Raw genomic sequence first — 21,985 nt, forward strand, 5'->3', positions numbered from 1 at the left:
CATATTTTCATTTTGAATTAAACATTTGATAATATTTCTACAGCTAACAAAACTAAGTAGTTAGGATATCAGGATATCATATACAGATCGCATTTATGGCCCGATCCTTACGAAATTTTGCATGGAGATAAGATGAGGGTCAGAATAAAAGCCTATTCTTTTTGGAGATGATCGCCATATATTTAGGGGTTGAAATGGACCAAAAAACTGCAAAATTGTCAGCAGGTCGTAATTATGGGGGTTACCGGACATTGCAAAAGCCAAGCAGTTTTGGATGGCCATCCAAAAATATTCAATGTGTGAAGGAGATTGCCAACTTTTATAGACAAAATACGAAAATGTCCATTCCAGTGAGAATTCACAAATACAGGAAAGACGCACTTCTGACTATTTCGTTAACGCTGATTTCGTTGAAGAATATGGTCAAATGTCCGTATCTCATATATATGCGTTTTAGTCAAAAACCAATAATAAATGTTAATCTTTTGCCACTTCTGAGAGATTATAGGTCTTTGGGAAATATTGGTTCCAGATCTAGGAAGACTATTTACGTGCAACATCTACAAATAAATTGGAAATGAGCAAATTAGTTTAAGTGGCTATTATCCGAAAATTAGAGAACGAAACCTAATGATTTTCTTTTATTATTTGTCACAATATCTTGTGGAATTCTTTCGAGTATCTCGCCTATATAAACTGTATCGTTTATTATAGTGTTGTAGGGTATTCAACGGTCGGCCCCGCTCGACTGTAGCCTTTGCTTACTTGTTTTTAAATATTTTTTCAAGGACTAACAACAAACGTGGATTTTTTTTAAATATTTTTTCAAGGACTAACAACAAACGTGGATTTTTTTTAAATATTTTTTCAAGGACTAACAACAAACGTGGATTTTTTTAAAATATTTTTTCAAGGACTATCAATAAACGTAGATTTTTTAACAATATTTTTTCAAGGCCTAACAATAAACGTGAATTTTTTAAAAATATTTTTTCAAGGCCTAACAATAAACGGGGATTTTTTAAAAATATTTTTTCAAGGACCAGCAAAAAACGTGGATTTTTTAAAAATATTTTTTCAAGGACCAGCAAAAAACGTGGATTTTTTAAAAATATTTTTTCAAGGACCAGCAAAAAACGTGGATTTTTTAAAAATATTTTTTCAAGGACCAGCAAAAAACGTGGATTTTTTAAAAATATTTTTTCAAGGACCAGCAAAAAACGTGGATTTTTTAAAAATATTTTTTCAAGGACCAGCAAAAAACGTGGATTTTTTAAAAATATTTTTTCAAGGACCAGCAAAAAACGTGGATTTTTTAAAAATATTTTTTCAAGGACCAGCAAAAAACGTGGATTTTTTAAAAATATTTTTTCAAGGACCAGCAAAAAACGTGGATTTTTTAAAAATATTTTTTCAAGGACCAGCAAAAAACGTGGATTTTTTAAAAATATTTTTTCAAGGACCAGCAAAAAACGTGGATTTTTTAAAAATATTTTTTCAAGGACCAGCAAAAAACGTGGATTTTTTAAAAATATTTTTTCAAGGACCAGCAAAAAACGTGGATTTTTTAAAAATATTTTTTCAAGGACCAGCAAAAAACGTGGATTTTTTAAAAATATTTTTTCAAGGACCAGCAAAAAACGTGGATTTTTTAAAAATATTTTTTCAAGGACCAGCAAAAAACGTGGATTTTTTAAAAATATTTTTTCAAGGACCAGCAAAAAACGTGGATTTTTTAAAAATATTTTTCCAATGGCAACTGATTCTACTCTTTTGACTACCATAGTCCACCCAATTGCCCCCTAATTCTTGTTGACGAAATCCCATTGTCCTTTTGCCAAATCAAATAAATAAATGTCTTCATTGGAATTACACAAAACACACATACACTCACACATTGATATTAATTCCTTTGCATGTATTTACACAAATACTAAGCACATCTGCCCCCTCGGTGGGTTAATGAATCTCTTGATGAGTGTTTGTGTTAATTATCATGCCTAAAAGTAGGCAATTAAATGCATGTTAAAGCTGTTTTTGTTTTTATTTCTTTGTGTGGGTGTGTGTGTGCGGTTGTGGGTGCCCAAGTGCGCCTTGGAGCCACATTTGAGTCTCGGTTCTTGAAGTGTCCCCACCCCCATGACAGGGAAAGTTCTTCTGCTCCACCAAGAGTATTTAACACAAATTGTTGTTTTTGTTTTGTTATTTGTTCATCTTCATGTTTATTGTTATGGTAATTGTAAATGTTAAGAGAAAACACACACACGCACACTCACGTACACACAAGAGTACTTGAGGGCAAAACAATTAAATATTGTAACATTTAGACGAAAGATTTATCTGTAAATAAATTATGACAATAAATGAAGATAAAAATATTTTTTCCAGAGGATTTAGGATTTTTTATTAATTTTTGGAAGAGAAAAAAGAACAAAGATTCTCAATAAATGAGTCATAAGAAAAAATACAGAAAATTTGGGAAAAATATTCTTTAAAAAATCCACGCATTGTATAGTCCTTGAGAAATAATTTTTAAAAAATCCACGCATTGTATAGTCCTTGAGAAATAATTTTTAAAAAATCCACGCATTGTATAGTCCTTGAGAAATAATTTTTAAAAAATCCACGCATTGTATAGTCCTTGAGAAATAATTTTTAAAAAATCCACGCATTGTATAGTCCTTGAGAAATAATTTTTAAAAAATCCACGCATTGTATAGTCCTTGAGAAATAATTTTTAAAAAATCCACGTCGGTTAATATCCTTGAAAAATAATTTTTAAAAAATCCACGTCGGTTAATATCCTTGAAAATATTTTTAAAAATCCACGTCGGTTAATATCCTTGAAAAATAATTTTTAAAAATCCACGTCGGTTAATATCCTTGAAAAATAATTTTTAAAAATCCACGTCGGTTAATATCCTTGAAAAATAATTTTTAAAAAATCCACGTCGGTTAATATCCTTGAAAAATAATTTTTAAAAAATCCACGTCGGTTAATATCCTTGAAAAATAATTTTTAAAAAATCCACGTCGGTTAATATCCTTGAAAAATAATTTTTAAAAAATCCACGTCGGTTAATATCCTTGAAAAATAATTTTTAAAAAATCCACGTCAGTTAATTTTTGTAAAAAATAATTTTTAAAAAATCCACGTCAGTTAATATTTGAAAAATAATTTTTAAAAAATCCACGTCGGTTAATATCCTTGAAAATAATTTTTAAAAAATCCACGTCGGTTAATATCCTTGAAAAATAATTTTAAAAAATCCACGTCGGTTAATATCCTTGAAAAATAATTTTTAAAAAATCCACGTCGGTTAATATCCTTGAAAAATAATTTTTAAAAAATCCACGTCGGTTAATATCCTTGAAAAATAATTTTTAAAAAATCCACGTCGGTTAATATCCTTGAAAAATAATTTTTAAAAAATCCACGTCGGTTAATATCCTTGAAAAATAATTTTTAAAAAATCCACGTCGGTTAATATCCTTGAAAAATAATTTTTAAAAAATCCACGTCGGTTAATATCCTTGAAAAATAATTTTTAAAAAATCCACGTCGGTTAATATCCTTGAAAAATAATTTTTAAAAAATCCACGTCGGCTAATATCCTTGAAAAATAATTTTTAAAAAATCCACGCCGGCTAATATCCTTGAAAAATAATTTTTAAAAAATCCACGCCGGCTAATATCCTTGAAAAATAATTTTTAAAAAATCCACGCCGGCTAATATCCTTGAAAAATAATTTTTAAAAAATCCACGTCGGTTAATATCCTTGAAATATAATTTGTAAAAAATCCACGTCGGTTAGTATCCTCGCAAAATAATTTTTAAAAAATCCACGTAGGTTAATATCCTTGAAAAATAATTTTTAAAAAATCCACGTCGGTTAATATCCTTGCAAATTAATTTTCAAAAAATCCACGTCGGTTAATATCCTTGAAAAATAATTTTTCAAAAATACCTCGGTTAATATCCGTGAAAAATGTGTAGTCCTTGAAAAAATATTCTTTAAAAAATCCACGCCTTTGGTAGTCCTTGAAAAAATATTCTTTAAAAAATTCACGCCTTTGGTAGTCCTTGAAAAAATATTCTTTAAAAAATCCACGCCTTTGGTAGTCCTTGAAAAAATATTCTTTAAAAAATCCACGCCTTTGGTAGTCCTTGAAAAAATATTCTTTAAAAAATCCACGCCTTTGGTAGTCCTTGCAAAAATATTCTTTAAAAAATCCACGCCTTTGGTAGTCCTTTGAAAAATATTCTTTAAAAAATCCACGCCTTTGGTAGTCCTTGAAAAAATATTCTTTAAAAAATCCACACCTCATATAGGCCTTGAAAAAATATTCTTTAAAAAATCCACGCCTCATATAGGCCTTGAAAAAATATTCTTTAAAAAATCCACGCCTCATATAGGCCTTGAAAAAATATTCTTTAAAAAATCCACGCCTCATATAGGCCTTGAAAAAATATTCTTTAAAAAATCCACGCCTCATATAGACCTTGAAAAAATATTCTTTAAAAAATCCACGCCTTATATAGACCTTGAAAAAATATTCTTTAAAAAATCCACGCCTCATATAGGCCTTGAAAAAATATTCTTAAACAAATCCACGCCTCTTAAAGGCCTTGAAAAAATATTCTTAAAAAAATCCACGCCTCTTAAAGGCCTTGAAATAATATTCTTTAAAAAAAACACGCCTCTTATAGGCCTTGAAAAAATATTCTTTAAAAAATGCACGCCTCTTATAGGCCTTAAAAAAATATTCTTTAAAAAATCCACGCCTCTAATAGGCCTTGAAAAAATATTCTTAAAAAAATCCACGCCTCTTATAGGCCATGAAAAAATATTCTTAAAAAAATCCACGCCTCAATTAATCCTTGAAAAAATATTCTTTAAAAAATCCACGCCTCATATAGGCCTTGAAAAAATATTCTTTAAAAAATCCACGCCTTTGATGGTCCTTAAAAAATATTCTTTAAAAAATCCACGCCTTTGATGGTCCTTAAAAAATATTCTTTAAAAAATCCACGCCTCATATAGGCCTTGAAAAAATATTCTTTAAAAAATCCACGCCTCATATAGGCCTTGAGAAAATATTCTTTAAAAAATCCACGCCTCATATAGGCCTTGAAAAAATATTCTTTAAAAAATCCACGCCTCATATAGGCCTTGAAAAAATATTCTTTAAAAAATCCACGCCTTTGATGGTCCTTAAAAAATATTCTTTAAAAAATCCACGCCTCATATAGGCCTTGAAAAAATATTCTTTAAAAAATCCACGCCTCATATAGGCCTTGAAAAAATATTCTTTAAAAAATCCACGCCTCATATAGGCCTTGAAAAAATATTCTTTAAAAATCCACGCCTCATATAGGCCTTGAAAAAATATTCTTTAAAAAATCCACGCCTCATATAGGCCTTGAAAAAATATTCTTTAAAAAATCCACGCCTTTGATGGTCCTTAAAAAATATTCTTTAAAAAATCCACGCCTCATATAGGCCTTGAAAAAATATTCTTTAAAAAATCCACGCCTCATATAGGCCTTGAAAAAATATTCTTTAAAAAATCCACGCCTCATATAGGCCTTGAAAAAATATTCTTTAAAAAATCCACGCCTTTGATGGTCCTTAAAAAATATTCTTTAAAAAATCCACGCCTCATATAGGCCTTGAAAAAATATTCTTTAAAAAATCCACGCCTCATATAGGCCTTGAAAAAATATTCTTTAAAAAATCCACGCCTCATATAGGCCTTGAAAAAATATTCTATAAAAAATCTACGCCTTGCATAGTCCTTGAAAAAATATTCTTTAAAAAATCCACGCCTTTGGTAGTCCTTGAAAAAATATTCTTTAAAAAATCCACGCCTTTGGTAGTCCTTGAAAAAATATTATATAAAAAATCTACGCCTTGTATAGTCCTTGAAAAAATATTCTTTAAGAAATCCACGCCTTGTATAGTCCTTGAAAAAATATTATATAAAAAATCTACGCCTTGTATAGTCCTTGAAAAAATATTCTTTAAAAAATCCACGCCGTTGGTAGTCCTTGAAAAAATATACTTTAAAAAATTCACGCCTTTGGTAGTCCTTGAAAAAATATTCTTTAAAAAATCCACGCCTTTGGTAGTCCTTGAAAAAATATTCTTTAAAAAATCCACGCCTTTGGTAGTCCTTGAAAAAATATTCTTTAAAAAATCCACGCCTTTGGTAGTCCTTGAAAAAATATTCCTTAAAAAATCCACGCCTTTGTTAGTCCTTGAAAAAATATTCTTTAAAAAATCCACGCCTTGTATAGTCCTTGAAAAAATATTCTTTAAAAAAATATTCTTTAAAAAATCCACGCCTTGTATAGTCCTTGAAAAAATATTCTTTAAAAAAATATTCTTTAAAAAATCCACGCCTTGTATAGTCCTTGAAAAAATATTCTTTAAAAAAATATTCTTTAAAAAATCCACGCCTTGTATAGTCCTTGAAAAAATATTCTTTAAAAAAATATTCTTTAAAAAATCCACGCCTTTGGCAGTCCTTGAAAAAATATTCTTTAAAAAATCCACGCCTTTGGCAGTCCTTGAAAAAATATTCTTTAAAAAATCCACGCCTTTGGCAGTCCTTGAAAAAATATTCTTTAAAAAATCCACGCCTTTGGCAGTCCTTGAAAAAATATTCTTTAAAAAATCCACGCCTTTGGCAGTCCTTGAAAAAATATTCTTTAAAAAATCCACGCCTTTGGCAGTCCTTGAAAAAATATTCTTTAAAAAATCCACGCCTTTGGCAGTCCTTGAAAAAATATTCTTTAAAAAATCCACGCCTTTGGCAGTCCTTGAAAAAATATTCTTTAAAAAATCCACGCCTTTGGCAGTCCTTGAAAAAATATTCTTTAAAAAATCCACGCCTTTGGCAGTCCTTGAAAAAATATTCTTTAAAAAATCCACGCCTTTGGCAGTCCTTGAAAAAATATTCTTTAAAAAATCCACGCCTTTGGCAGTCCTTGAAAAAATATTCTTTAAAAAATCCACGCCTTTGGCAGTCCTTGAAAAAATATTCTTTAAAAAATCCACGCCTTTGGCAGTCCTTGAAAAAATATTCTTTAAAAAATCCACGCCTTTGGCAGTCCTTGAAAAAATATTCTTTAAAAAATCCACTGCCAAAGGCGTGAAAAAATATTCTTTAAAAAATCCACGCCTTTGGCAGTCCTTGAAAAAATATTCTTTAAAAAATCCACTGCCAAAGGCGTGAAAAAATATTCTTTAAAAAATCCACGCCTTTGGCAGTCCTTGAAAAAATATTCTTTAAAAAATCCACGCCTTTGGCAGTCCTTGAAAAAATATTCTTTAAAAAATCCACGCCTTTGGCAGTCCTTGAAAAAATATTCTTTAAAAAATCCTCGCCTTTGGTAGTCCTTGAAAAAATATTCTTTAAAAAATCCACGCCTTTGGTAGTCCTTGAAAAAATATTCTTTAAAAAATCCATCCACACATTATTTTATAGTGTTTGAAGAATAATTTTTAAAAAATCCATGTCATTGTATATCCTTGAAAAATAATTTAAAAAAAAAACAAGTCCTTATATATCCTTGAAAAATAAGTTTTAAAAAATCCAAATCGGTTAATATCCTTGAAAAATAATTTTTAAAAAATACACGGCGGTTAATATCCTTGAAAAATAAATCTTTTAAAAATCCACGTCGGTTAATATCCTTGAAAAAAATAATTTTTAAAAATCCACGCAGGTTAAAATCCTTGAAAAATAATTCTTTTAAAAATCCACGTTGGTTAATATCTTTGAAAAATAATTTTTAAAAATCCACGTCGGTTAATATCCTTGAAAAATAATTTTTAAAAAATCAACATCATGTGATATCCTTGAAAAATAATTTTTAAAAATCCAAATACACCTCTTTAAAAAATCTACACTTTTGGGACTCCTTGAAAAAAATCCTTTAAAAGTCCACGCCTGTGTTAGACCTTGAAAAATATTCTTTAAAAAATCTACACTTTTGGGACTCCTTGAAAAAATATTCTCTAAAATATCCACGCCTCAAATCGACCTTGAAAAAATATTCTTTAAAAAACCCACTCCTCACATAGACCTTGAAAAATATTTTTGAAATACAAGCCTCAATATTTATTAAAAAAAAAAAAATAATTAAAAAATCAGCAGCCCCATAAAATCTCCCCTGGCTTTTTAAAAAATTATAAATCAAGCGGTGGAAAAAAATTCCACCTTAAGTCGTTAATAATTTTTAATTATTCTCAAGCCATAAAAACTCTCCAAACAAAATTGGTTGCGAAAAAATCAAAGGCCAACAACTCGAATCCTTTTCGGCTTGTAATGAAATTACCGCAACAATTACCACAGCAAGTTTTTCATATGGTATGTGTCTGTGTGAGTCCATCTGTGTGTGTGTGTCTTTGTGCCATTGAACAATTTCGAATATTAATTTTAATCATTTGCAGCTTTTTCATGACCCCACTTTTCCCCTCACCCAACCCATCCCAACCACTTCAGTTCATCCTTTGAATATCCTTTGACTGCACACAAAGTCCATAAAACTTTTGACTGCTCGATGTCTGTCGTTGATGATGCTGTCGATGTTGTAGTTTTTGTTGCTGCAGCTGTCCAATGATAATTGTTTACAATTAAAATGTCATAAATTTTAATATTATCATTATTGAGTTATATAAGCATCAGCAACAACAACAACACCAAAAGCAACAACAAAATATTCTGGTTTTGTTTTAATGTGAGAGAGAAAGGATTTCGTTTTTCAAGCAGATAAAATCACAAAGTCAAATGAAGAATGTCGCCCGGGGTAATAATTGGATGCTTAATAAAGGACACGAAATATTAAAAGGACTTCTATTTAAGGACCAAAAAAATAAATTTTAAAATAATATTTTTTCAAAAACCAGCAAAGGCGTAGATTTTTTAAAGAATATTTTTTCAAGGACCAGCAAAGGCGTGGATTTCTCAAAGAATATTTTTTCAAGGACCAAACACAGGCGTGGATTTTTAAAGAATATTTTTTCAAGGACCAAACACAGGCGTGGATTTTTAAAGAATATTTTTTCAAGGTCTATATGAGGTGTGGATTTTTGAAAGAATATTTTTTCAAGGACCAAACACAGGCGTGGATTTTTAAAGAATATTTTTTCAAGGTCTATATGAGGTGTGGATTTTTGAAAGAATATTTTTTCAAGGACCAAACACAGGCGTGGATTTTTAAAGAATATTTTTTCAAGGTCTATATGAGGTGTGGATTTTTGAAAGAAAATTTTTTCAAGGACCAAACACAGGCGTGGATTTTTAAAGAATATTTTTTCAAGTACCAAACACAGGCGTGGATTTTTTAAAGAATATTTTTTCAAGGACTACCAAAGGCGTGGATTTTTTAAAGAATATTTTTTCAAGGACTACCAAAGGCGTGGATTTTTTAAAGAATATTTTTTCAAGGACTACCAAAGGCGTGGATTTTTTAAAGAATATTTTTTCAAGGACCAACAAAAAATATTTTTAAAAAATCCACGTTGTTTGGAAGTCCTTGGAAAAATATTTTTAAAAAATCCACGATTATTGAATTAAAAAATCCACGTTATTTGGTAGTCCTTGAATAAAATATTTTTAAAAAATGTACGTTATTTGGTAATAAAATATATTTAAGAAATCCACGTCGGTTAATATCCTTGAAAAAAAATTTGCTAAAAACCACTTCGGTTAATATCCTTGAAAAAATATTTTAAAAATCCACAACCTTGTATATCCTTGAAAAAGTATTTTTAAAAAATCCACGTCCTTGTATATCCTTGAAAAATAATTTTTAGAAAATACGCGTCCTTAGATATCCGCGAAGGGTTATTTTTAAAAATCCACGTCCCTGGATATCCCTCAAAGATATTTTTTTAAAAAATCCACATCGGTTGATATCCTTGAAAAATAATTTTTAAAAAATCCACGCCGGTTAATATCCTTGAAAAAATATTTTTAAAAAATCCTGGTTGTTCGGTAGTCCTTGAAAAATTATTTTTAAAAATAAACGTTGTTTGGTAGTCCTTGAACAAATATTTTTAAAGAATCCACGTTATATGTTAGTCCTTGAAGAATTATTTTTAAAAAAATCTACTTTTATTGATAGTACCTGAAAATTAATTTGAAAAAATTCACTTTGTTTGGTAGTCCTTGAAAATTATTTTTGAAAAATACACGTTGGTTAATATTCTTGAAAAATAATTTTTAAAAAAACCCAGGTCGGTTAATATCCTTTAAACATAATTTTTAAAAAATCCTCGTAGATTAATATCCTTGAAAAAATATTTTTTAAAAAATCAATGTGCTTCTATATCCTTGAAAAAATATTTTTTAAAAAATCAATGTGCTTCTATATCCTTGAAAAATAGTTTTTAAAAATTCAACGTCCGTTAATATCCTTGAAAACTAATTTTTAAAAAATCCACGTCGGTTAATATCCTTGACTTTAATTTTTAAAAAATCCACGTTTATTGATAGTCCTTGAAAAAATATTTTTGAAAAATCCACGTTTATGGATAGTCCTTGAGAAAATATTAAAAAAAAAACACGTTTATTGATAGTCCTTGAGAAAATATTTTTAAACAATCCACGTTTATTGATAGTCCTTGAAAAAATCCACGTTTATTGATAATCCATGAACAAATATTTATAAAAAAAACACGTCGTTTGGTTGTCTTTAAAAAATATTTTTAAAAAATCCACGTTGTTTTATAGTCCTTGAAAAAATATTTTTAAAAAATCCACGTTGTTTTATAGTCCTTGAAAAAATATTTTTAAAAAATCCACGTTGTTTTATAGTCCTTGAAAAAATATTTTTAAAAAATCCACGTTGTTTTATAGTCCTTGAAAAAATATTTTTAAAAAATCCACGTTGTTTTATAGTCCTTGAAAAAATATTTTTAAAAAATCCACGTTGTTTTATAGTCCTTGAAAAAATATTTTTAAAAAATCCACGTTGTTTTATAGTCCTTGAAAAAATATTTTTAAAAAATCCACGTTGTTTTATAGTCCTTGAAAAAATATTTTTAAAAAATCCACGTTGTTTTATAGTCCTTGAAAAAATATTTTTAAAAAAAAACCACGTCGTTTGGTTGTCTTTAAAAAATATTTTTGAAAAAATCCACGTTTACTGACAGTCCTTGAAAATATTTTTTAAAAAATCCACGTTTACTGACAGTCCTTGAAAATATTTTTTAAAAAATCCACGTTGTTTGGTAGTCCTTGAAAAATTATTTTTAAAAAATCCGCCTGCTTGTATATCCTATATATAAAATATTTTTAAAAAATATACGTTTTTGGTAATCAAAGAAAAATTATTTTTAAAAAATCCGCTTGCTTGTATATCCTTGAAAAAATATTTTTAAAAAATCCACGTTTTTGGTAATCCTAGAAAAATTATTTTTAAAAAATCCACGTCGGTTAATATCCTTAATTTTTTTTTAATTTGCCTCTTTAGATATTCTTGAAAAATAATTTATAAAAAATCCACGTCAGTTAATAGCCTTGAAAAATAATTTTTAAAAAAATCCACGACATTCTATATCCTTGAAAAAATATTTAAAAAAAATCCACGTCAGTTAATAGCCTTGAAAAATGATTTTTAAAAAATCCACGACATTCTATATCCTTGAAAAAATATTTAAAAAAATCCACCTCAGTCAATATCCTTAAAAAATAATTTTTAAAACATGCACGTCGGTTGATATCATTAAAATCCTTAATCCTTAAAAAAAGCCACGTTCATGTATATCCATAAAAAAATATTTTTAAAACATCCACGTCGGTTAATATCTTTGAAAAATTAATTTCTAGAAAATCTACGTCCTTAGGTATATTTGAAAAATATTTTTTAAAAAATCCACGCCGGTTAATATCCTTGAAAATTAATTTTTAAAAAATCCATGTCGGTTAATATCCTTGAAAAATAATTTTTAAAAAATCCACGTCCTTGGATATCCTTCAAAAATAATTTTTAAAAAACCCATGTCCTTGGATATCCTTTGAAAATAATTTGTAAAAAATCCCCTATCCTTGAAAAAATATTTTTAAAAAAATCGCGTTCTCAGGTATCCTTGAAAATTACTTTTTGAAGCAAACTTCGTCCTTGAAAAATATTTTTAAAAATCCCCTAAAAAATATTTTTCGACCATCATTTTTTTGCGAACCTCTTAAAATCTTCTTGTTAAAGTAATTATGATTTTTTGTGTGTTGTTGTTATATTCGAAGTTTGTTTGCGATTTTATCGCATACCGAGCGTATTACAATCATTATCATCCGCATTATCATTATCACCATCCGCAACATTATTTTAATTTCCCTCTGAAAAAAATCTACCAGATAAATGATTTGTATAAGGACATACCTACACTTAACACACAGACGCACCCATACAGATGAACAAAAATTATCACACATTTGTATGGTGTTGCCATCTACCATATGGCAAGTGTATGCGGGCTGTTGTTGTGTGGTCAAAATAATATTAATACAAATTTTCACATCCGACATGACCGGGTTAAAGGATATCCACACACAGACACAATTATGTGTCCGAGTGTGTGTTTGAGAGAGTCTATAACACAGTTTTGAATAAATATTTGCCTAATTTAAATAAATTGGACTTTAAGTGAAAGTCTGTTAAAAGTTCTTAAGTGATTTTGGTCTTAAACGTTAATCTGAAGAGGGAAAAAAAATGAGGGGGAGAGAGAATGTCTCTCTCTCTCTCGTAATTAAAAATTTATATTTAAATTAAAATAAAAAATTAATTTCAATTCACTTACCATTATTTGCCAAATTCGCTGCTGATGAGCCGGCCGAACCGCCCGCCACCACGGCCGGCATTTGCCGGGCAATTATCGCCATCACACTGATGACAATGAAGATGTGATACATCAGCCACACATTGGCCATGGAATTGGGGGTATTTCGCAAGCCGCAATACATTTTCAGGGGAATTTTTGAGTCCATATAACCGGAAGCCAATCGATTTTGTTATATACACCTGAATAAGTTATTTTTTATTAACACTAATTGCCACACAATTAATTAACAAAATTTCGTTGCGTATTTTTTTTTTTGCCCGGAGTAAGGGTTATTAATTATTTACAGTTTTAATAATTTATTTTTTAGTAATTAATTTGAATATTAATTTCTTTCTGGTCGCATTCTGAAAAAAAAGAAAAAAGGTGAAAAAATGTTAATAAATTTATTTTTATTTAATGCAATAATACCCCACACAATAACAAGGCGAAAAAGGTCTATATGAAAGGTCTATTTTTTAGAGAATGTTTTTCCAAGGTTTCTTTGACGCGTGGATTTTTAAAAACATATTTTTTTTAAGGACCACCAAAAGCGTTGATTTTTAAAAAATATTTTTTAAAGATCACCAAAGGCGTGGATTTTTAAAAAATATTTTTTAAGGACCACCAAAGGCGTGGATTTTTAAAAATATTTTTTTTAAAGACCATCAAAGGCGTGGATTTTTAAAAAAATATTTTTTAAGGACCACCAAAGGTGTGGATTTTTAAAAAATATTTTTTTTAAGGACCACCAAAGGCGTGGATTTTTAAAAATATTTTTTTAAAGACCATCAAAGGCGTGGATTTTTAAAAAAATATTTTTTTATTGACCACCAAAGGCGTGGATTTTTTAAAAATATTTTTTTTTTTTTTTGAAGACCATCAAAGGCGTGGATTTTTAAAAAAAATATTTGTTTTATGGACCACGAAAGGCGTGGATTTTTTAAAATTTTTTTTTAAGGCCTGGATTTATAAAAAATATTTTTTTAAGGACCACCAAAGGCCAAATATAAAAAATATTTTTTTAAGGACCAACAAAGGCGTGGATCTTTAAAAAATATTTTTTTAAGGCCTGGATTTATAAAAAATATTTTTTTAAGGACCACCAAAGGCCAAATATAAAAAATATTTTTCTAAGGACCACCAAAAGGCGTGGATTTTTAAAAAAATATTTGTTTAAGGACCACCAAAGGCGTGGATTTTTAAGAAATATTTTTTCAAGGACTACCAAAGGCGTGGATTTTTTAAAGAATATTTTTTCAAGGACTACCAAAGGCGTGGATTTTTTAAAGAATATTTTTTCAAGGACCTCCCAATAAGGCGTGGGTTTTTTAAAGAATATTTTTTCAAGGACCTCCCAATAAGGCGTGGATTTTTTAAAGAATATTTTTTCAAGGACCTCCCAATAAGGCGTGGATTTTTTAAAGAAAAATTTTTCAAGGACCTCCCAATAAGGCGTGGATTTTTTAAAGAATATTTTTTCAAGGACCTCCCAATAAGGCGTGGATTTTTTAAAGAATATTTTTTCAAGGACCTCCCAATAAGGCGTGGATTTTTTAAAGAATATTTTTTCAAGGACCTCCCAATAAGGCGTGGATTTTTTAAAGAATATTTTTTCAAGGACCTCCCAATAAGGCGTGGATTTTTTAAAGAATATTTTTCAAGGACCTCCCAATAAGGCGTGGATTTTTCAATATTTTTCAAGGACCTCCCAATAAGGCGTGGATTTTTTAAAGAATATTTTTTCAAGGACCTCCCAATAAGGCGTGGATTTTTTAAAGAATATTTTTTCAAGGACCTCCCAATAAGGCGTGGATTTTTTAAAGAATATTTTTTCAAGGACCTCCCAATAAGGCGTGGATTTTTTAAAGAAGATTTTTTCAAGGCCTAAATGAGGCGTGGATTTTTTAAGGAATATTTTTTCAAGGCCTATATGAGGCGTGGAATTTTTAAAGAATATTTTTTCAAGGCCTAAATGAGGCGTGGATTTTTTAAGGAATATTTTTTCAAGTCATATATGAGGCGTGGATTTTTTAAAGAATATTTTTTCAAGGCCTATATGAGGCGTGGATTTTTTAAAGAATATTTTTTCAAGGCCTATATGAGGCGTGGATTGTTTAAAGAATATTTTTTCAAGGCCTATATGAGGCGTGGATTTTTTAAAGAATATTTTTTCAAGGCCTATATGAGGCGTGGATTTTTAAAGAATATTTTTTCAAGGCCTATATGAGGCGTGGATTTTTTAAAGAATATTTTTTCAAGGCCTATATGAGGCGTGGATTTTTTAAAGAATATTTTTTCAAGGCCTATATGAGGCGTGGATTTTTTAAAGAATATTTTTCAAGGCCTATATGAGGCGTGGATTTTTTAAAGAATATTTTTTCAAGGCCTATATGAGGCGTGGATTTTTTAAAGAATATTTTTTCAAGGCCTATATGAGGCGTGGATTTTTTAAAGAATATTTTTTCAAGGCCTATATGAGGCGTGGATTTTTAAAGAATATTTTTCAAGGCCTATATGAGGCGTGGATTTTTAAAGAATATTTTTTCAAGGCCTATATGAGGCGTGGATTTTTTAAAGAATATTTTTCAAGGCCTATATGAGGCGTGGATTTTTTAAAGAATATTTTTTCAAGGCCTATATGAGGCGTGGATTTTTTAAAGAATATTTTTTCAAGGCCTATATGAGGCGTGGATTTTTTAAAGAATATTTTTTCAAGGCCTATATGAGGCGTGGATTTTTTAAAGAATATTTTTTCAAGGCCTATATGAGGCGTGGATTTTTTAAAGAATATTTTTTCAAGGCCTATATGAGGCGTGGATTTTTTAAAGAATATTTTTCAAGGCCTATATGAGGCGTGGATTTTTTAAAGAATATTTTTTCAAGGCCTATATGAGGCGTGGATTTTTTAAAGAATATTTTTTCAAGGACCAACAAAGGCGTGGATTTTTTAAAGAATATTTTTTCAAGGACCAAACACAGGCGTGGATTTTTTTAAAGAATATTTTTTCAAGGACCAAACACAGGCGTGGATTTTTCAATATTTTTTCAAGGACCAAACACAGGTGTCGTTTTTTAAAGGATATTTTTTCAAGGACCAACCACAGGTGTCGTTTTTTAAAGGATATTTTTTCAAACTCCATATGAGGTGTGGATTTCTTTAAGAATATTTTTTCAAGCTCCATATGAGGCGTGGATTTTTTAAAGAATATTTTTTTAAGGCCTATAAGAGGCGTGGATTTTTTAAAGAATATTTTTTCAAGGTCTATATGGGGCGTGGATTTTTTAAAGAATATTTTTTCAAGGTCTATATGGGGCGTGGATTTTTTAAAGAATATTTTTTCAAGGCCTATATGAGGCGTGGATTTTTTAAAGAATATTTTTTCAAGGTCTATATGGGGCGTGGATTTTTTAAAGAATATTTATTCAAGGCCTATATGAGGCGTGGATTTTTTAAAGAATATTTTTTCAAGGCCTATATGAGGCGTGGATTTTTTAAAGAATATTTTTTCAAGGCCTATATGAGGCGTGGATTTTTTAAAGAATATTTTTTCAAGGCCTATATGAGGCGTGGATTTTTTTAAGAATATTTATTCAAGGCCTATATGAGGCGTGGATTTTTTAAAGAATATTTTTTCAAGGCCTATATGAGGCGTGGATTTTTTAAAGAATATTTTTTCAAGGCCTATATTAGGCGTGGATTTTTTAAAGAATATTTTTTCAAGGCCTATATGAGGCGTGGATTTTTTAAAGAATATTTTTTCAAGGCCTATATGAGGCGTGGATTTTTTAAAGAATATTTTTTCAAGGCCTATATTAGGCGTGGATTTTTTAAAGAATATTTTTTCAAGGCCTATATGAGGCGTGGATTTTTTAAAGAATATTTTTTCAAGGCCTATATGAGGCGTGGATTTTTAAAGAATATTTTTTCAAGGCCTATATTAGGCGTGGATTTTTTAAAGAATATTTTTTCAAGGCCTATATGAGGCGTGGATTTTTTAAAGAATATTTTTTCAAGGCCTATATGAGGCGTGGATTTTTAAAGAATATTTTTTCAAGGCCTATATGAGGAGTGGATTTTTTAAAGAATATTTTTTCAAGGCCTATATGAGGCGTGGATTTTTTAAAGAATATTTTTTCAAGGCCTATATGAGGCATGGATTTTTTAAAGAATATTTTTTCAAGGCCTATATGAGGCGTGGATTTTTTAAAGAATATTTTTTCAAGGCCTATATGAGGCGTGGATTTTTTAAAGAATATTTTTTCAAGGCCTATATGAGGCGTGGATTTTTTAAAGAATATTTTTTCAAGGCCTATATGAGGCGTGGATTTTTTAAAGAATATTTTTTCAAGGCCTATATGAGGCGTGGATTTTTTAAAGAATATTTTTCAAGGCCTATATGAGGCGTGGATTTTTTAAAGAATATTTTTTCAAGGCCTATATGAGGCGTGGATTTTTTAAAGAATATTTTTTCAAGGCCTATATGAGGCGTGGATTTTTTAAAGAATATTTTTCAAGGCCTATATGAGGCGTGGATTTTTTAAAGAATATTTTTTCAAGGCCTATATGAGGCGTGGATTTTTAAAGAATATTTTTTCAAAGCCTATATGAGGCGTGGATTTTTTAAAGAATATTTTTTCAAGGCCTATATGAGGCGTGGATTTTTTAAAGAATATTTTTTCAAGGCCTATATGAGGCGTGGATTTTTTAAAGAATATTTTTTCAAGGCCTATATGAGGCGTGGATTTTTAAAGAATATTTTTTCAAGGCCTATATGAGGCGTGGATTTTTTAAAGAATATTTTTTCAAGGCCTATATGAGGCGTGGATTTTTTAAAGAATATTTTTTCAAGGCCTATATGAGGCGTGGATTTTTTAAAGAATATTTTTTCAAGGCCTATATGAGGCGTGGATTTTTTAAAGAATATTTTTTCAAGGCCTATATGAGGCGTGGATTTTTTAAAGAATATTTTTTCAAGGCCTATATGAGGCGTGGATTTTTTAAAGAATATTTTTTCAAGGCCTATATGAGGCGTGGATTTTTAAAGAATATTTTTTCAAGGCCTATATGAGGCGTGGATTTTTTAAAGAATATTTTTTCAAGGCCTATATGAGGCGTGGATTTTTTAAAGAATATTTTTTCAAGGCCTATATGAGGCGTGGATTTTTTAAAGAATATTTTTTCAAGGCCTATATGAGGCGTGGATTTTTTAAAGAATATTTTTTCAAGGCCTATATGAGGCGTGGATTTTTTAAAGAATATTTTTTCAAGGCCTATATGAGGCGTGGATTTTTTAAAGAATATTTTTTCAAGGCCTATATGAGGCGTGGATTTTTTAAAGAATATTTTTTCAAGGCCTATATGAGGCGTGGATTTTTTAAAGAATATTTTTTCAAGGCCTATATGAGGCGTGGATTTTTTAAAGAATATTTTTTCAAGGCCTATATGAGGCGTGGATTTTTTAAAGAATATTTTTTCAAGGCCTATATGAGGCGTGGATTTTTTAAAGAATATTTTTTCAAGGCCTATATGAGGCGTGGATTTTTTAAAGAATATTTTTTCAAGGCCTATATGAGGCGTGGATTTTTTAAAGAATATTTTTCAAGGCCTATATGAGGCGTGGATTTTTTAAAGAATATTTTTTCAAGGCATATATGAGGCGTGGATTTTTTAAAGAATATTTTTTCAAGGCCTATATGAGGCGTGGATTTTTTAAAGAATATTTTTTCAAGGCCTATATGAGGCGTGGATTTTTTAAAGAATATTTTTTCAAGGCCTATATGAGGCGTGGATTTTTTAAAGAATATTTTTTCAAGGCCTATATGAGGCGTGGATTTTTTAAAGAATATTTTTTCAAGCTCTATATGAGGCGTGGATTTTTTAAAGAATATTTTTTCAAGCTCCATATGAGGCATGGATTTTTTAAAGAATATTTTTTCAAGGTCTACAAGAGGCGTGGATTTTTTAAAGAGCCCATATGAGGCGTGGATTTTTTAAAGAATATTTTTTCAAGGTCTATATGAGGCGTGGATTTTTAAAGAATATTTTTTCAAGGCCTATATGAGGCGTGGATTTTTTAAAGAATATTTTTTCAAGGCCTATATGAGGCGTGGATTTTTTAAAGAATATTTTTTCAAGGCCTATATGAGGCGTGGATTGTTTAAAGAATATTTTTTCAAGGACCAACAAAGGCGTGGATTTTTTAAAGAATATTTTTTCAAGGCCTATATGAGGCGTGGATTTTTTAAAGAATATTTTTTCAACGACTACCAAAGGCGTGGATTTTTTAAAGAATATTTTTTCAACGACTACCAAAGGCGTGGATTTTTTAAAGAATATTTTTTCAACGACTACCAAAGGCGTGGATTTTTTAAAGAATATTTTTTCAACGACTACCAAAGGCGTGGATTTTTTAAAGAATATTTTTTCAACGACTACCAAAGTCGTGGATTTTTTAAAGAATATTTTTTCAACGACTACCAAAGTCGTGGATTTTTTAAAGAATATTTTTTCAACGACCTCCCTATAAGGCGTGGGTTTTTTTAAGAATATTTTTTCAAGGACCTCCCTATAAGGCGTGGGTTTTTTAAAGAATATTTTTTCAAGGACCTCCCTATAAGGCGTGGGTTTTTTTAAGAATATTTTTTCAAGGACCTCCCTATAAGGCGTGGGTTTTTTAAAGAATATTTTTTCAAGACCTATATGAGGCGTAGATTTTATAAAGAAAATTTTCTCAAGGCCTATATGAGGCGTAGATTTTTTAAAGAATATTTTTTCAAGGCCTATATGAGGCGTAGATTTTTTAAAGAATATATTTTCAAGGCCTTTATGAGGTGTAGATTTTTTAAAGAATATTTTTTCAAGGCCTTTATGAGGCGTAGATTTTTTAAAGAATATTTTTTCAAGGCCTATATGAGGCGTGGATTTTTTAAAGAATATTTTTTCAAGGTCTATATGAGGCGTGGATTTTTTAAAGAATATTTTTTTAAGGATTTATTGGATTTTTGAAAGAATATTTTATCAAGCACCAAACACATTAGTGGATTTTTTAAAGAATATTGTCCCCTCCTTTTAAATCCTTGAAAAATTATTATAAAAAAACACGTTAATTTGTAGCACTTGCAAAATTATTTTTAAAAAATCCACGTCGGTTAATATCCTTGAAAAATATTTTTTAAAAATCCACGTCGGTTAATATCCTTGAAAAATAATTTTTAAAAAATCCACGTCGGTTAATATCCTTGAAAAATAATTTTTAAAAAATCCACGTCGGTTAATATCCTTGAAAAATAATTTTTAAAAAATCCACGTCGGTTAATATCCTTGAAAAATAATTTTTAAAAAATCCACGTCGGTTAATATCCTTGAAAAATAATTTTTAAAAAATCCACGTCGGTTAATATCCTTGAAAAATAATTTTTAAAAAATCCACGTCGGTTAATATCCTTGAAAAATAATTTTTAAAAATCCACGTCGGTTAATATCCTTGAAAAATATTTTTTTAAAAAATCCACGTCGGTTAATATCCTTGAAAAATATTTTTTAAAAAATCCACGTCGGTTAATATCCTTGAAAAATAATTTTTAAAAATCCACGTCGGTTAATATCCTTGAAAAATAATTTTTAAAAAATCCACGTCGGTTAATATCCTTGAAAAATAATTTTTAAAAAATCCACGTCGGTTAATATCCTTGAAAATAATTTTTAAAAAATCCACGTCGGTTAATATCCTTGAAAAATAATTTTTAAAAAATCCACGTCGTTTAATATCCTTGAAAAATAATTTTTAAAAAATCCACGTCCTTCCATATCCTTGAAAAATAATTTAAAAAAAATCCATGACTTTTAATATCCTTGAAAAATAATTTTTAAAAATCCACGTCGGTTAATATCCTTGAAAAATAAGTTATAAAAAATCCACAGCGGCTGATATCCTTGAAAAATAATTTTTAAAAAATCCACGTCCTTCCATATCTTTGAAAAATAATTTTTAAAAAATCCACGTCGGTTGATATCCTTGAAAAATAAATTGAAAAAACCTCGTCGATTAATATTTACGTTAGTTGATATCACGTTAGTTGATATCCTTCAAAAATAAATTTTAAAAAATCCACATCAGCTGATATCCTTGAAAAATAAATTTTAAAAAATCCACATCAGCTGATATCCTAGAAAAATAAATTTTAAAAAATCCACATCAGCTGATATCCTTGAAAAATAATTTTTAAAAAATCCACGTCGGTTGATATCCTTGAAAAATATTTTTTAAAAAATCCACGTCGGTTGATATCCTTGAAAAATAATTTTTAAAAAATCCACGACGGTTGATATCCTTGAAAAATATTTTTTAAAAAATCCACGTCGGTTGATATCCTTGAAAAATAATTTTTAAAAAATCCACGTCGGTTGATATCCTTGAAAAATAATTTTTAAAAAATCCACCTCGGCTGATATCCTTTAAAACTAATGTTTAAAAAGTCCTTGTTGGTTAATATCCTTGAAAAATAATTTTTAAAAAATCCACGTCGGTTAATATCCTTGAAAAATAAGTTTTAAAAAATCCACGTCGGTAATATCCTTGAAAAATAATTTTTAAAAAATCCACTTCGGTTAATATCCTTGAAAAATAATTTTTAAAAAATCCACGTCGGTTAATATCCTTGAAAAATAATTTTTAAAAAATCCACGTCGGTTAATATCCTTGAAAAATAATTTTTAAAAAATCCATGTCGGTTAATATCCTTGAAAAATAATTTTTATAAAATCCACCTCGGCTGATATCCTTTAAAACTAATGTTTAAAAAGTCCTTGTTGGTTAATATCCTTGAAAAATAATTTTTAGAAAATCCACGTCGGTTAATATCCTTGAAAAATATTTCTTAATAAATCCACGTCGGTTAATATCCTTGAAAAATAATTTTCAAAAAATCCACGTCGGCTAATATCCTTGAAAAATAATTTTTAAAAAATCCACGTCGGTTAATATCCCAGAATAATAATTTTAAAAAAATCCACGTCTGTTAATATCCTTGAATAATAATTTTTAAAAAATCCACGTCTGTTAATATCCTTGAAAAATAATTTTTAAAAAATCCACGTCGGTTAATATCCTTGAAAAATAAGTTTTAAAAAATCCACGTCGGTTAATATCCT

General features: G+C 29.1%; 1 protein-coding gene across 1 annotated transcript in view; it reads right to left on the reverse strand.

Moving 5' to 3' along the window:
* The window catches only part of LOC131807122 (uncharacterized), a 397,457-nt gene extending 384,265 nt beyond the window's left edge, over nt 1–13,192 (reverse strand). The window contains exon 1 of the mRNA XM_059132127.1: nt 12,814–13,192. Within this exon, the coding sequence (XP_058988110.1) occupies nt 12,814–13,000 (187 nt within the window). The 5' untranslated portion in view covers nt 13,001–13,192. The remainder of the gene's footprint in view (nt 1–12,813) is intronic.
* Nucleotides 13,193–21,985: the final 8,793 nt, after the last annotated feature.

This window comes from Musca domestica, unplaced genomic scaffold (genome assembly GCF_030504385.1).
Source record: "Musca domestica strain aabys unplaced genomic scaffold, Musca_domestica.polishedcontigs.V.1.1 110, whole genome shotgun sequence".
Taxonomy (NCBI): Eukaryota; Metazoa; Arthropoda; class Insecta; order Diptera; family Muscidae; genus Musca; species Musca domestica.